Source organism: Stenella coeruleoalba (genome assembly GCF_951394435.1).
Source record: "Stenella coeruleoalba genome assembly, chromosome: 20".
Taxonomy (NCBI): domain Eukaryota; kingdom Metazoa; phylum Chordata; class Mammalia; order Artiodactyla; family Delphinidae; genus Stenella; species Stenella coeruleoalba.
Genome location: NC_137166.1, coordinates 51,499,489 through 51,514,068, shown reverse-complemented (window position 1 = coordinate 51,514,068; position 14,580 = coordinate 51,499,489). Strand labels below are relative to the sequence as shown.

Sequence of the window (14,580 nt, the reverse complement as noted above, 5' to 3'; positions counted from 1 at the left end):
CCGTCTTCCCTCCCCCGTCAATTTTGGGGCCTCTAGCTTCGGATTGACAGAGCTGAAGGCCAATCAGCTAGCGCCCACTGGAGCTCGCACCAACAGCCAAGGCGGGGGCGGGGCTGAGCGAACCCTGCACTGTTCACCAATGAGAGACGCGGGAGCCCCGCCCCCGGGCGCAGACCAATGGCGCTGGCCGGGGGGCGGGCACCGTCTCCTGGTGGCCGCAAGGTTTCACTGCAGGAAACCCACTGGGCTCAGTGACGCTGCGGCCGCCTCCGGCCCCGGTTCGAGCGCTCCAGGCGGTAGTGCGGTCGTGCAATAGGAAGCTGAGGGTGGTGCAAGCTTCCCGTCGGGCACCAGCTACCTGGCCCAGCGCCCTGCCCAGTGCATTCCTCAGACACCTCTGGGGCCCCCACCTGTGGCCCCCGGAGCCCTCTAACCGCGTCGGCCATGCCTCTAAACCGCAGTTTGTCCGTGTCCTCACTGCCAGGACTGGAGGATTGGGACGATGAATTCGACCTGGAGAACACAGTGCTCTTTGAGGTGGCCTGGGAGGTGGCCAACAAGGGTGAGCACGCCGGGCGGAGGGACCCGGACGAGAAGGGCAGCTGGGGATGGGGGTAACGAGGCTGCATGGCATGACTCTTGGGTCCTGGGCAAGGAGCCTGTGACTCCTGTGTCCTTGGGGAGGGACTGGAGTTTGTCTCCTGGGCCCTGGAGGGAGGGGATGAGTCGCCTAAGATGAAAGGAGGTTGGAAACCCAGGTCCTGGGTCCTAGGGGTGAGGGGGCTAAAATGAAAAAAGACCAGAGACCTGGGTCCTCAATAGGGAAGGAGATGGGGGGAGGGGTTTTGCACTTCAGAACTGTGGCCCTAGGGGGAAGGGTCTTGGGATGTAACTCCGGATTTGGGAGAGAGCCCACTTGGAGATACGATGCGTGAATCGTGGTGGGAGAATTTGGGGAACTGGTCATTTGAGAGTAAAGATGTGAAGGGGCTGGAGACCCTAATTCTTAGATCCTAGGGTGAGAGAGAGTTAGGGCCTGGATGCCTGGGTTCTGAGGGCCTGAGCTCTGGGTTCTTAGAAGTAGAGGAGCCTGTAGCCTCAGAGACGTGCGCGCAGGAATGGGGAAAGGCTGGGAAGTCCTAAGCTGGTCAGGGGCTGGGCCCTGGGATGGGAGTGGCTGGGGGCCTGGATTTCTGGGTTCTGGGCTCCAAAGGACCTGAGGTTCTGGGTTTGGAGAAGGCTGGGGCTGGAATCCCAAGAGCTAGGCAGTCTAGCTCCACAGAACAAAGGGAGCTGGGATTTTGCTTTGCTGAGTCTTGGGAGAGAAAGGGGAGGTCTGTGAACATGGAGACATGGATCTCCAGGGCCCAGGCTTCAGAAGGTAAGGAGGCTGGAGGCCCAGACTCCTGGGTCTGGAGTGGAGTCATGGGAGGGGCAGGGCCCTGCATGCCTGTGTCCCCATGTAGGGAGAGGGAACTGAGGGACAGGTCGGCAGAGTCCGTGGGGGGTGAGGAATAACAGCTCTGGCTTCTTTGGGGCAACTCCGAGAACCTAAATGAGGCCACGAAGAGGGATTCTCCCTTACTGTGTCCTGGAGCCTGACTGGGAATTTAAATCCAGCTCCTGTAAGCTGGGAACTCAAGAAGCTAGGCCCTAATAACCCTTGTCAGGTTATGTCCTCCTCAGCCCCAGCCCCTAATTCCCTCACACCTAGAAGCCTAGGCCCCCAGCCCCTTCTCTCAGACTCAGCACCCTCCTCCCTTCAAGTCCCAACCCCAGCCCCCTTCTCCCATAGACCCAGGAGTACTGTCCACCACTGCCCTCTCCCCTCCTTCCTCTGACTCTGAAGTGTGGGCTCCCAGGCCCCTTTTCCCTCTGAGCCAGAGGTCTGGGGCTCCCGCGGCCCCACCCCCCACCCCACCCCAGGCCCCAGATCTGTGGACCTCTGCCCACAGTGGGTGGCATCTACACGGTGCTGCAGACGAAGGCGAAGGTGACAGGGGATGAGTGGGGCGACAACTACTACCTGGTGGGACCGTACACGGAGCAGGGCGTGAGGACCCAGGTGGAACTGCTCGAGCCCCCGACCCCAGCCCTGAAGAGGACGCTGGACTCCATGAACAGCAAGGGCTGCAAGGTGGGACATGGCCCGGCTGAGGGCAGGGTGGGGGCAGCAGCAAGAGAAGGAGCAGGGGATGGACAGCCCCAGGGAGAGAGGGAGGCATGGACAGAAACTCAGGATGGCCCAGCACTTTCCCGGGCAGATATCTGACAGACACTCAGACAGATGCAGGACCCCGTGAAGTGAGTGGGTGAACCCCCAGCTCTAAGACATTGGTGAATGGACTGACAGACAGCAGGTATGAGACAGACTGAAAGATGGTCCCAAGAGACCAAGATCCTCAGATCCAGAGAGAGGAAAAGAGCTAGATGGACAGCCAGACAAAACCCAGGGGAGGTGGGCTTGGGGGTGAGGCAGGAGGCCAGAGCAGGAGTTCTGGAGCCTGAAGTTCAAATTCGCCTTCTCTGCTTCCTGCCTTGTGACCTTGGCGAATGAACATGCTAATAGCATCCGCTTTATAGGTTTCCTGGGAGGATGAAATAGTTCATAAAAAGTGTTCAGCCCAGGACCTGGCATGCAGTTAGTACTGTCTGTGAGCTGTGAGGTGTCGTCGTGGTTATTATTATCATCATCATTATTACTGAAAGCAGCCACACTTGCAGACTGAGGTGGACAGGCAGGCAATGGAGAGAGGCTGAGTGTTCCAAAAAGTGATGGTGGCCCCAGTGGTTAGAGCAATAGGGAGATAGACAGAGTCCAGATACAGAAAAGAGGTAGCCTGATGTTTTAGAGAGAAGGATCTCGAAGGAGAGAGGAAGATGGAATATTGAGGAAGGGAGGAGAGGTAGGCAGGCAAACCCAGGGGACAGAGTTTTGGATGCGCAGCCAGGAATTAAAAGGAGGAGGGGAGAGTCCCAGGCACCCGCTGAGAATTGAAGGATGAGGACAGAGAGGTGGCTGTCCCCCAGGGAGAGGGCCATAAGGCAGCAGGGCTGAGGTGCAGACATTTGGGTCTGGGAGGGAGAGGTACAATGCTGCCTTCATTCATTCACAGCCTCTGATTTGGGGTGGGGTCTGGAGTCCAGTTAGACGGGACTGTGTCCCTAAGGAACCCTAGGGCAGCTCAGTCCCTCCCCCATGGCAGCTGCTGTCCATGTGCTGGGGGCCTAAGAATAGCCCCCCCAGCAAAAGGGCAGACAACAGCTGGGAGGGGGAGGAGCATAGGGGGTCAGGCGCCTAAAGCCGGGAAAAGCCAGGTTGGGGATGAGTAGGACGGCTTTTCGGCCCAAAATCTGGCAGCAGGCCCAAAATCTGGATCACGGTCTCAGGAGGAAAGCAACAGATCAATGAAACGTGGCAGGGCCAGAAATGCGACCACGAGGCTTAGAAACACGGCAGTGGGTAGAAAAATGTAGCCCCCATGCATGGAAAGTGGGTGGGCAGTGTTAAAAATGAGGCTGCAAAGTACAAGATGGGCCTATGGACAGAGAAAAGAGGAAGCAGGTGACAAATATATGGCGAAAGGATCAGAAACAAGGGAGCGAGTGGAAGAAGAAGGAGCCAGTACAAGGAGTGAGCGGCAGAAAGGAAAGATAATGGGAGAAAGCAGCATTATGGTTGGTGAGAGAAATGTGGCAGCGAACACAGAAGCAAGGCAGCGAGCTGGAGAAATGATTAGCAGGGTGGAGAAATAAGGCAGTGGGGGCACAGAGACAGGACACGTGCAATGTGGGTTTATAAGTAGAGAAGAGAGGCAACTGTTAGAGAAACTAAGCAAGGGATAGGGAGATGCTGCAGCCGAGATGGGAAAAAATTGTGGTGGGAATAACTAATGGCAAATAGAGAAATAAGGCAGTAGGTGAGAAATTAGCAGCAGATACAGAAACAGAAGGTAGAAGCACTGAGCCCATGAACCCAGACGTCTCCCTGGGGATGGGAGAAACGCAGTTGCTGTGCCCAGAGACAGGTGGCCAAAACCCTAAGCCTCCCTGTGTCCCCCTGCAGGTGTATTTCGGGCGCTGGCTGATCGAGGGGGGCCCCCTGGTGGTGCTCCTCGACGTGGGGGCCTCAGCCTGGGCCCTGGAGCGCTGGAAGGGGGAGCTATGGGACACGTGCAACATCGGGGTGCCCTGGTATGACCGGGAAGGCAACGACGCCGTCCTTTTTGGTTTCCTCACCACCTGGTTCCTGGGTGAGGTAGGCCCCACTGCCAATCCCCGTGTCACTCCTTTCGACCCCAGGCCCCAAATTACAATGGCCATCCGAGGCCAGAGGGTGGCCAGTGTCTCCCAGAGCATTCTGGGAGTTGTAGTCATTTAAACCGAGGATTAGCTCTGATCTCTGGCAATATGGACATCCAGGGGCCAAGATTCTTCTTTCCTCAAAGACCCAGTCTCCCAACCCCAGCTTCATTCACTCCAGTCTTCCAAATATAGGAATTCTAAGCCATTAGCTCTTGGGGAGGCTGGCTTGACGGGAGGGCTCACCCCCCCCCCCAGGGAGTTCTGGGAGTTGTAGTTCTCTAATATGGGCGGGACTTGGCTCTCAGATGAGTCCCCGGATGTTTGGGAATCCCCAGCCTATCTGAGAACCAGGAACCCCAATTCGGACCCTCTCTTAGATTTTAAAAGGCTCAAGAAACTTGTTTCCCATACCCTGGGACAGTTTATGAATTGGCTGCTCCTAGGGCATTCTGGGAGTTGTAGTCCTTCAACCAGTATCCAGTACAGGTCTACTCTTGATTGACATAAAAGGTGTCCAGAAATTGTGTTCAGGACTTGGGGACACTAAAACTTTGGTCTTTCCAATTCAGCCCTTCTGGGACTTCGAAGGTTGGTCAAAAAAACACAGCTCCCATCAGCCTCTGGGAATGAAGTCAGCTAGCTAGTCTGGCTGCCTTAAGGATTTAGAGCTCCTTGTCCCATGGGGATTGCAATGGGTCACCACCCACTCTGCGGTTGTGGGGATAGATTGACCTCTCCCCTGCTTCCTCATCCACGTTGGGGATTGCTGGTTGTCTTCACAACACACATGGAGACACATGTGTGTCTCCCTATCCCTATTGCCCCACAGTTCCTGGCCCAGAGCGAGGAGAAACCACATGTGGTTGCACACTTCCATGAGTGGTTGGCGGGCATCGGGCTCTGCCTATGCCGTGCCCGGCGGCTGCCCGTGGCTACCATCTTCACGACCCACGCCACGCTGCTGGGGCGATACCTGTGTGCCGGTGCCGTGGACTTCTACAACAACCTGGAGAATGTGAGCTGGGAGCATGGCAGATGGGGGTTGCCAATATTTCAGGACAGCCCGAGGCTGTCTGCGAAGCCCAAGGGGATCAAGTTCCCTCTTCCCCCAGGACCCAGGAATCCAAGTCCCCAACCCCCTCCACCCTCAGGCCCAGGAGTCCAGCTTCATGGCCCAATCTCCCCTAAGACCCTGGAGTCTGGACCGCCTGTCTTCTCCCCAGTTCTTCTAACCTGATTGCCCTCCCTCCCTACCCAGTTCAACGTGGACAAGGAAGCAGGTGAGAGGCAAATCTATCACCGCTACTGCATGGAGCGGGCGGCAGCCCACTGCGCTCATGTCTTCACTACCGTGTCCCAGATTACCGCCATTGAGGCTCAGCACCTACTCAAAAGGAAACCAGGTAGGAAATAGACCTGGGTCTGTAGACGTAAGCGAGGTAGTCTATGCCAAGGCCTGTTGCAATGTTTTTGCTGTAAATAGCACAGAACTACAATTCCTAAAATGCCCTAGGTTGGTGACCTGAATATGAGGCTGCCTGGCTGCATGCCCTAGAGGCTAATGGGAAGTGTAGTTTCTTTAATTTCAGAAATGGTAAAATTCTTTTACTGGCTAATGTAGATATTGGTCTTCTGAAAGAGGAAGGAGGTTCCTTGCATTTTGTTTTTGAGAAAAGCAGTGTTGGAACCAGTTATTCTTCCCAAACTATAGCATCCATTCTCATTGGGTATAAGGTGAGAACTATAACTCCCAGAATACCTTTGGCTGTCTAGCTCCTTATATTCCTGGATTTTGCCCCAGGAGCTGATGGAGGTTATAGTTTTTCACTGATATGCTTTAATTTTTATGATAATAGGAAATGATTGGGGCCCTAAAAGAGGCTTGAAGATAGAGAAGCAGGATGGGGACATTGACTCATCCCCCCAGCTCAGGGTGGCATAGGGGAAACAAAAGACCTACAACTCCCAGAAGCCCTGATGTTGCTCTGTTCCCTGTCTGGTTAGCCATTCACAGGGGCTGATGGGAGTTGTAGTCAGGCTTGTGAATATAAGCATGCAATATTGGGCAAGAAGGTATCTGAGTGGCAGGTCAGCTGGGTTACCACAGGAGCTCACTGGGGAGCTATTGAAACAAAGACATCGTGAAAGGAAAGGGGTCTTTCCTTCATTTATTCATTCAGCCACATTGATCTGAACGAAGAAATGAAGAAATGAAATGTGGGACCTTCTCCCCCAATCCCAGATATCGTGACCCCCAATGGACTGAATGTGAAGAAATTCTCTGCCATGCATGAGTTCCAGAACCTCCATGCTCAGAGCAAGGCTCGAATCCAGGAGTTTGTGCGGGGCCATTTTTATGGGTATGTAGGCCAGATACCTAGGTCTTGAGAGAGAGGGTGGTTGGGAACCCAGACTCCTGGGGCCAGCAGAGGGGACAGCTGAGGACTCAGCCTCTTGAGTTCTTGAGCGCCAGAACAATGGCTGAGTATTTAAGGAAATCCCCATCTAAGGAGAAAAGAACAATTCCCAGGAGTTCCCATGATGCCTCTGTCCTAAGATGGTCTTTGCCCCTGTGGCTTCTGGGGTTTGTAGTTTCAAGGCTGGGGCTAGTGGGTGAGGGTCTTGGCTTCACCCTGTGTTGTGGCTTCTTTAGGCACCTGGACTTCAACTTGGACAAGACCTTGTACTTCTTTATCGCTGGCCGCTATGAATTCTCCAACAAGGGGGCCGATGTCTTCCTGGAGGCCTTGGCCCGGCTCAACTATCTGCTCAGAGTAAGGCCTGGGCTGCAAGGGGACAAGGAGGATGAGAAAATCAGTACATGACTGGGGAGAACGGAGACCTGGGGAGGTGGGGGCAGGGAAACCCATGTGTAAAACAGGAGTGTAGGGACCCAGAAAGAAGATCAGAGTCCCCGTGGGAATGGTAGCTCTGTCCTATAATTCTCCTTGACAGTGAGGGGCATGGCAGGGTCCTCGTGGTCTTGGGGGGTGGCAAAGGGTGGGACAGCCTTCTCCCATGTGATCCTCACACACTCACACGCACACACACACACACACACACACCCTCCCTTTCCTCTGCCCCAGGTGAATGGCAGCGAGCAGACAGTGGTTGCCTTCTTCATCATGCCAGCTCGGACCAACAATTTCAACGTGGAAACCCTTAAGGGCCAAGCCGTGCGCAAGCAGCTTTGGTCAGCAGCCTTCAGCCTGGCATCCCTGCCGCTCCCACTCCCAGCTGTGTGCTTTGGGTCCCCTGTTTCTCCTGGAGTCTCAGTTTTGTCATCTGTGACATGATCAACCCATCCCCCACCTGATTCCCAGCAAAGTTACTTGCTCCAGATGCCTGCAACTCGGGGGCAGTACGAAGTCGCAGTCGCAGGCAGGACAAGTGTGACAGCATGACCAGGGCTCTGGTATCAAGCTGGCGAGATCCCGCTCATGCCCCTGTCCTGCTCTGGCTTTGTGACTTTAGGCAAACCACTCCCCGTCTTCAAGCCTCAGTTTCCTCATCTGTAAAAAACACCTGTTAGCCATCAGCTATTTCTTGAGCTCCTACTGCGTGCCAGGTGCTGTTCTAGGCACTGGGAACACAGCTGTGAGGCAAAAAGATAAAATCCCTGCCCTTATTGTGTTCACATTCTAGAAAGTTCTATAGAAAGTGCTCTGGCAAAAAAAAGCAGGACTGGAATATGAGACAGGGTTGTCAGGACAGGCCACACTGAGTAAGTGCCAGCAAGTAGAGACCAAGAGAGGAAACAAGGGAGGAAACCCTGTGTGTATCTGGGGAACAGCATTTCAGGCAGAGGGAATGGCAAGTGCAAAGGCCCTGAGGCATGTTTGAGAAACAGCAAGGAAGCCAGCGGGGCTGAAGCAGAGTACCCTAGGGAGATGGGGTAGAAAATGAGGCTAGAGCTACGAGAGGACCATGAACAGAGGAATGTCAATGAAGTTGTAGGGTGGCACTCTTTGCTAGCTTTACTTGTGTCCATACATTTTCCTCTCTCAGAATGTAATTTTCCCTTTTTATAAAATGGGGCTTAGCATTACGACTACCAGGACTAGCCTAAGTCCTAATAATAGCTGACATTTTTGGAAGGCTCTGTGTGATGGGCACTGTGCACTTTTTGTCATGACCTCATCGAATTCTCACTGCAAACCTTTGAGGTTGCTTCTATTTTTATCCCCATCTGACAGATGAGGCATTGAAGTCAGAGAGGGAAGGCCACCTGTCCCTGGCCGCAGAGCTGATGCAAAGCACAAGGGATCCGAGCCTTCCAGGGCCTATTCCCTGAGTCTCCATCCTCCAGCCAGAAATATCCAGAGCTTCTCTGCTCAGACCTCAACTTCCCAGCTGCCCCAGAAGCCTAACAATAAATGGCAGCTGGTCTATAAGTGATGTTGTTGCTCTGCTCCTTCCAGGGATACGGCCAACACAGTGAAGGAGAAGTTTGGGAGGAAGCTTTATGAATCCTTGCTGGTGTGAGTGTCCCGCCCTCAGCCCTGCATCCTCCTGGGCTCTAAACCCTCTCATCACCCATTCCCAGATGCATCCCACTGCTCACCTTACAGGGGGAGCCTCCCAGACATGAACAAGATGCTGGACAAGGAAGACTTCACTATGATGAAGAGAGCCATCTTTGCCACGCAGGTATGGTTTGGACTCCTGAGTCGAAAGATGGCGATTCCCAGCAGCCCTGGAGGCAGCTTGCCGTGTTAGCTCTGAACCCAGAGATGGCTGGGAGTTCTGCTTTGTTGGCAGTCCTTATTCAAGGAATCAATTCTGAAGCCAGAAGGGTGTGTGTGAGCTGACTGGTAGAACTTGAATTCCCAGAAGCCTTTAGGGCAGCCTGCTTTCCCACAGCTTATTCTGCCACAGAGGCTTCTGGGAGTTGTAGTTTCTTTGAGTCCTTGGGGATCCATGAACAAAAGGTGGAAGGGACCTTAAACTAAAGTCAAGATAGCCGCAAAAGGAGAGTTGCAACTCCCAGCTAACCCTGGGCCTTGCTGCAAGCTACTTCCACCTCTTCCCCCAGAGACTTCTGGGAGTGGTAGTTTTGTTGGGCCTCTAGGGATAGAGCCAGGTCAGCTAAAAAAATTATTTCGGGACTTCCCTGGCAGTCCAGGGGTTAAGACTCTGTGCTTCAAATACAGGGGGTGCGGGTTCGATCCCTGGTTGGGGACTAAGATCCCACGTGCCGCATGGTGCGATCAAAGAAGAAGAAAAAACAACAAAAACAACAGTTATTCACTGAAGAACATTGAAAACTTTCAGCAGCTACTGTTTCTTATCCCACTGGTTGTGTCTTAGTCTCCAAATACCCCTGGGAGTTGTAGCTTCTTTAGATATCTGGGGTTAATTAGATGGGTGGGAAACCTTGGAGAAAATTAGCCGTCACAAAATGAGAACCACAACTCCCAGCAGCCCTCAGGGCTTTCTGCTACCTTGACTCTTCCCTTGCCCCAGAAACTTCTGGGAATTAGAGTTCTTTTATTCTCTGGAGTCAAGGGTTTTTCGTACCTATAGTCAGGGTTAGTGATTTCCCCCAATCCTGGGGAATGGAAACCAAGACAGCCAAGTTGCACAAACAAGGTGTGAATTGTCTTTGGCCAAACTATAATTTCCAGTAGTTCCTAAGGCAGTCGGCCTCACTGAGGATGTTTCTGCCATGGGGCTGCTGGGAATTGTAGTTTCCTGGGCTCCTGGAGTCAGTAAACTGAAGATGAGTAGATCTTTTAATGAGAGGAATAATGGGACAGCTGCAAAGAACTATATATCCCAGCAGCCCCTGGGACTGCTATCACACTAACTCTGTCTTCCTCCAGTGGCTCTTGGGAATTGTGGTTTCTTTGGGCCTCTTTTGAGGGTGGAGGTGGAGAGAATACAGGATGGAGAGTAAAAGGAACTTGGAGAGAAAGAGATCCAGGATTTTCATAAGAAAACTATAACTTCCGGCAAGCAGCCCCTGAAAGGCACAGCCCCCATCAACTGCTGGGAGTTACAGTCCCTTTGGGTTTCTTTGATGAAAGCCCAGAGTACAGAACAAGATAGCTACAACTCCCTCTAGTCTATGAGGCATGTTAACACTGGCTCTGCCTCTAAGACAGCTGGGATTGTAGTTTCTTTTCGGCTTATGGTGGTTAAAGGGAAAAGAAAACCTTTACAGATAGAGCCAAGTAGGAAATCTACAACTCCTGGTAATCTCTTGGGTTTGTTGCTCCACAACCTGATGGGAATTGTCTCCTTAGATCCCCAGGATGAGCATGGCTCATGGGGAAGTAGGAAGCCCTCTGTCCCTTCCCTGACCCCCCCACCCCACTTGTGGCCCCTACAGCGGCAGTCTTTCCCTCCTGTGTGCACCCACAATATGCTGGACGACTCCTCAGATCCTATTTTGACCACCATCCGCCGAATTGGCCTCTTCAATAGTAGTGCCGACAGGGTCAAGGTGAGGGCACTGGCCAGGGTGGGTTGGGCATGGGGGGGTGGGGTGGTGCTGGGGAGGGCGGTGATATGGGGGCTGGAGCCTGAGCCTCACATTCCCCATCTCCCCTGGTATGTCAAAGGATTGCAATGTTTAGAAAGAACCTTTGCTTCTGAGGCAGACTTGGATTCCAGTCTTTGTCCTGACACTGTCTTGTGTGGCTTTAGACAACTTTTTCATCCTCGCTGGGATCCCCAGGGAGTAGCTAAATAAGGCGCTCGGGCTGAGCCCTTGTTTTCCACTGCCAGGTGATTTTTCACCCGGAGTTCCTCTCCTCCACGAGCCCCCTGCTCCCTGTGGACTATGAGGAGTTTGTCCGCGGCTGCCACCTGGGCGTCTTCCCCTCCTACTATGAGCCTTGGGGCTACACACCAGGTGAGTTCAGCGTCTGGCGTGATCCCAGGACAAGGGACTGGCCCTTCCTGAGCTCCAGACTCCTCCTTTGCAAAACAGGAACAATGGAAACAAGTCTGTTCATGTGTTTTTGTGACACAGTAGCTCATGTGAGTAACTAGAGGGCTGATGTCAGAGTTCACACGTGATTTCTCCCAATTTGCTACTGTTTGGTTCCCCAAAACAACAACAGCTAAATGCACAGCTTGTTCTCTAACAATCAAGCTACTTTCATATGTTTTTAAGGCAAAATAAACACCACATTTGCTGTAATATTTCTTAAATGATGAGTGATTTGACAAGTTTGCCAGTTTCATCCACGGTTAAAATGGTGCATAGGTTTTGTGTGACCAGCTCCAACCCTATTTTTCCCATAAGCCTTGTTATATGTAGTGCCTACTTTCACAGCTTACAGAGGTTTTTAGAAACACTTATATAAAAATTATAATAAACTCCTTGAAGCATTTCTCAGCGTTATTTAAGGGAGTAAGCGAGGTGTAGTAGGTGCTCTGTACACAGTGATAGTAATAATGAGAGACCTTGTCTTACCTCTTGTCAAAACAGACTATAAAGCTATGACAACCAAAACAGTGCAGTCTGGCACAAAAAAGTGTCTTACAGGTCATGAGGATAAATTAAAATGGTAGACATTGGCCCAGAATACCGTGCTCAATAAATTAGCATCCTTATTACCCAATTATGGACTCTTCCTTACCCTGAGGCCTTGGGGCAAATGAATTCCCTTTTCTGAGCCTAGTAGCTTCCCCTCTAAGGAATAGGGACTATCATACTTTAATGCACAGCCTAATTTGTCTGGTTCCTGACTTGCGCGGCACTGCGCCCGGCTCTTACTAAAGGCGCCAATAGAGGGCGCCATTGGGGCTTTCACTGGGATTTAAGGCAATAAAGAGGGGCAAGCTAAGCGGACCTTTCTCACGCCTTCCCGCAGCTGAGTGCACGGTTATGGGTATCCCCAGTGTCTCCACCAACCTTTCTGGTTTCGGCTGCTTCATGGAGGAACACATCGCAGACCCCTCAGCTTACGGTCAGCGCCCAGAATGAGAGCCGGGACTCTTGGATCCTGGGAAGGAGGGGCGTGGTCTCTTGGGTCACTAAGAGAGGAGGGGGTGGACTCCTGAGTCCCAGTGGGAGGAGGCGTCCTGGTATCTGCAGAGTCCCAGAGACAATGAAGTTTTCCCCAATCTGTTTTCTGAGACTTTTTCTGGCCCCGACAGGCATCTACATTCTGGACCGGCGTTTCCGAGGCCTGGATGATTCTTGCTCGCAGCTCACCTCCTTCCTCTACAGTTTCTGCCAGCAGAGCCGGCGGCAGCGCATTATCCAGCGGAACCGCACGGAGCGCCTCTCCGACCTTCTGGACTGGAAATACCTAGGCCGGGTATAATTCCCCTCCCTGTCCTCTGCTGTGAATAAGTCACTTACGGCTCTGGGTCTCTGATTCCCCGTGCCTCGAAAGCTGGCGCAAAGGGCATGGTCTCTTCCTATTTGTAACGCTTGCTGTCCCTTTAAGAAAAGAATCAACTTTCAGACTGGAAGACCACCGAGGTGGGAAGTTCTCTATTTGCATAAGGGTGCGGCCAAAGAGGTACCTGACTGGAGAATTCCGCCCCTGTTAAAGGAGTGTGGCTCAGAGACTGTCCATTCACAGCTCTGCTTATCTACATAAGGGGTGGAGCCTGAAAGATGGATGATTAGCAGAGGGGCCAACTGGAAACCACCGCAGGTTGTGCTCATCTGCATAAAACGTGTAACCAGGCTTCACCCCACCTCCAAACCTGCTGGGGGCGGGGTCAGGCTCCTGCCCCCTGATGCCCACTCCTCTTCTTTCCCCCCAACAAGTACTACATGTCTGCGCGCCACATGGCGCTGGCCAAGGCCTTTCCAGAACAGTTCACCTACGAGCCCCACGAGGCTGATGCGGTAAGTGGATCCGGGGTCTCTCTAGGGGGGGCCAGGAGCTAGAAGGGTGGGGTGAAGTAGGGTGTCCCTCCTGGAGTTGCAAGGCCTCAAGGACGCTGGACGCCCAGGCAGGCTGCAGAGGCCTCTGCTCACTATGCGGTTTGTGCCCACACCTCCGTACGCAGACCCAGGGCTACCGCTACCCGCGGCCAGCCTCAGTGCCACCATCGCCCTCACTGTCGAGACACTCCAGCCCGCACCAGAGCGAGGATGAGGAGGAGCCCCGGGACGGACCACCCGATGAAGATGGCGAGCGCTACGACGAGGACGAGGAGGCTGCCAAGGACCGGCGCAATATCCGCGCCCCGGAGTGGCCGCGCCGCGCCTCCTGCACGTCGTCAACCGGCGGGAGCAAGCGCGGCTCGGTGGACACAGCGCCCTCCAGCTCAGTCAGCACCCCCAGCGAGCCCCTCAGCCCCGCCAGCTCCCTGGGCGAGGAGCGCAACTAAGTCCCCTGACCCGCACTCCCCTGCCAACCCTGCCTCCCTTATCTTGAGGGTGGATGCAGAATGGCGCTGTCCCTAAACTCCACTCCAGATCCCTAGCCCTCTGTGGGGTCCACAGCCCTACCCCCTCCGCCATACACTCCAGCCCCTCTAGCTCCTCTCTCGAAATCCCAAACACTCCAGAATCCTCAACGCCGTGCCTTTCTTGGGTTCCAGAATGCATAATCTGTGCCCTGGAGTCCCCCAGGCCATCCCAGAGGCCAGGAATCTGCCATTATCCTGCCGTGGTGCCAGAGGTTTTCAGAAACCTGCTCTGTTGCCTTCTATGCTGGGGCTCCTTGAGCCCCTTGCGGCTTGCTAATTTTACAGCATACAGAGCCTGCCATGCCCAGGCCTGGCCCGGGGCCACCAAGCACTGGAAACCACGTGCAGTCCGTGCTAATGAGACAATCAAGTCCAGAGCTGGGGCACTTTCAGGGACTTAATGCAGGTTAAGTCCAGAACTCGGGCTCCAGGCCAGTGCACTCGTGTTTACTGTGATTTAGCCCTCCCTGGGGTGTCCGGCTCTGCCTGGAGGATCCCTCCACCCCTGCTCCCTTCTTCCTCTGCACTTTGGCCAAGCAAGTGGGGGCAGAACCACTTGGTTTCTCATTCCTACTGGAGAACAAGCTGTCTTGGTCTAGATGCCTTTCTGGACCAGACCCTACTCCTTCTTCCCTGAGTCTGAACTCTTCCCCATATCTCTAAACTCCTGCGCCCTACAGGGAATCCCTCTGCTGAGGACAACTGGCTGTCTTCCCCAGTACCTGCACACATAACCCCCAACCGCTAGACCCACCATGAAACCACTGGATTCTAGGTCCCAGCTGCCAAATTTAGAACCTTACCACTTTGCTGCAACCTGGTCCCTTCCCTCTGGTCTAGAACTCAGCCCACTGGATTCTAGAACCTCCATATTTACCTCGAGGCTCT

General features: G+C 53.6%; 1 protein-coding gene across 1 annotated transcript; it reads left to right on the top strand.

Moving 5' to 3' along the window:
- The first annotated feature begins 292 nt into the window (after nt 1–292).
- On the top strand, nt 293–13,688 carry GYS1 (glycogen synthase 1). Its single transcript, XM_079908142.1, has 16 exons — nt 293–562; nt 1,956–2,137; nt 4,067–4,258; nt 5,135–5,320; nt 5,564–5,708; nt 6,548–6,665; nt 6,959–7,079; nt 7,392–7,498; nt 8,727–8,786; nt 8,877–8,955; nt 10,640–10,753; nt 11,038–11,164; nt 12,132–12,227; nt 12,418–12,581; nt 13,043–13,123; nt 13,288–13,688. Exons 1-16 carry the CDS (start codon nt 445–447, stop codon nt 13,609–13,611), a joined length of 2,214 nt encoding a protein of 737 aa, XP_079764268.1. The 5' UTR covers nt 293–444; the 3' UTR covers nt 13,612–13,688.
- Nucleotides 13,689–14,580: the final 892 nt, after the last annotated feature.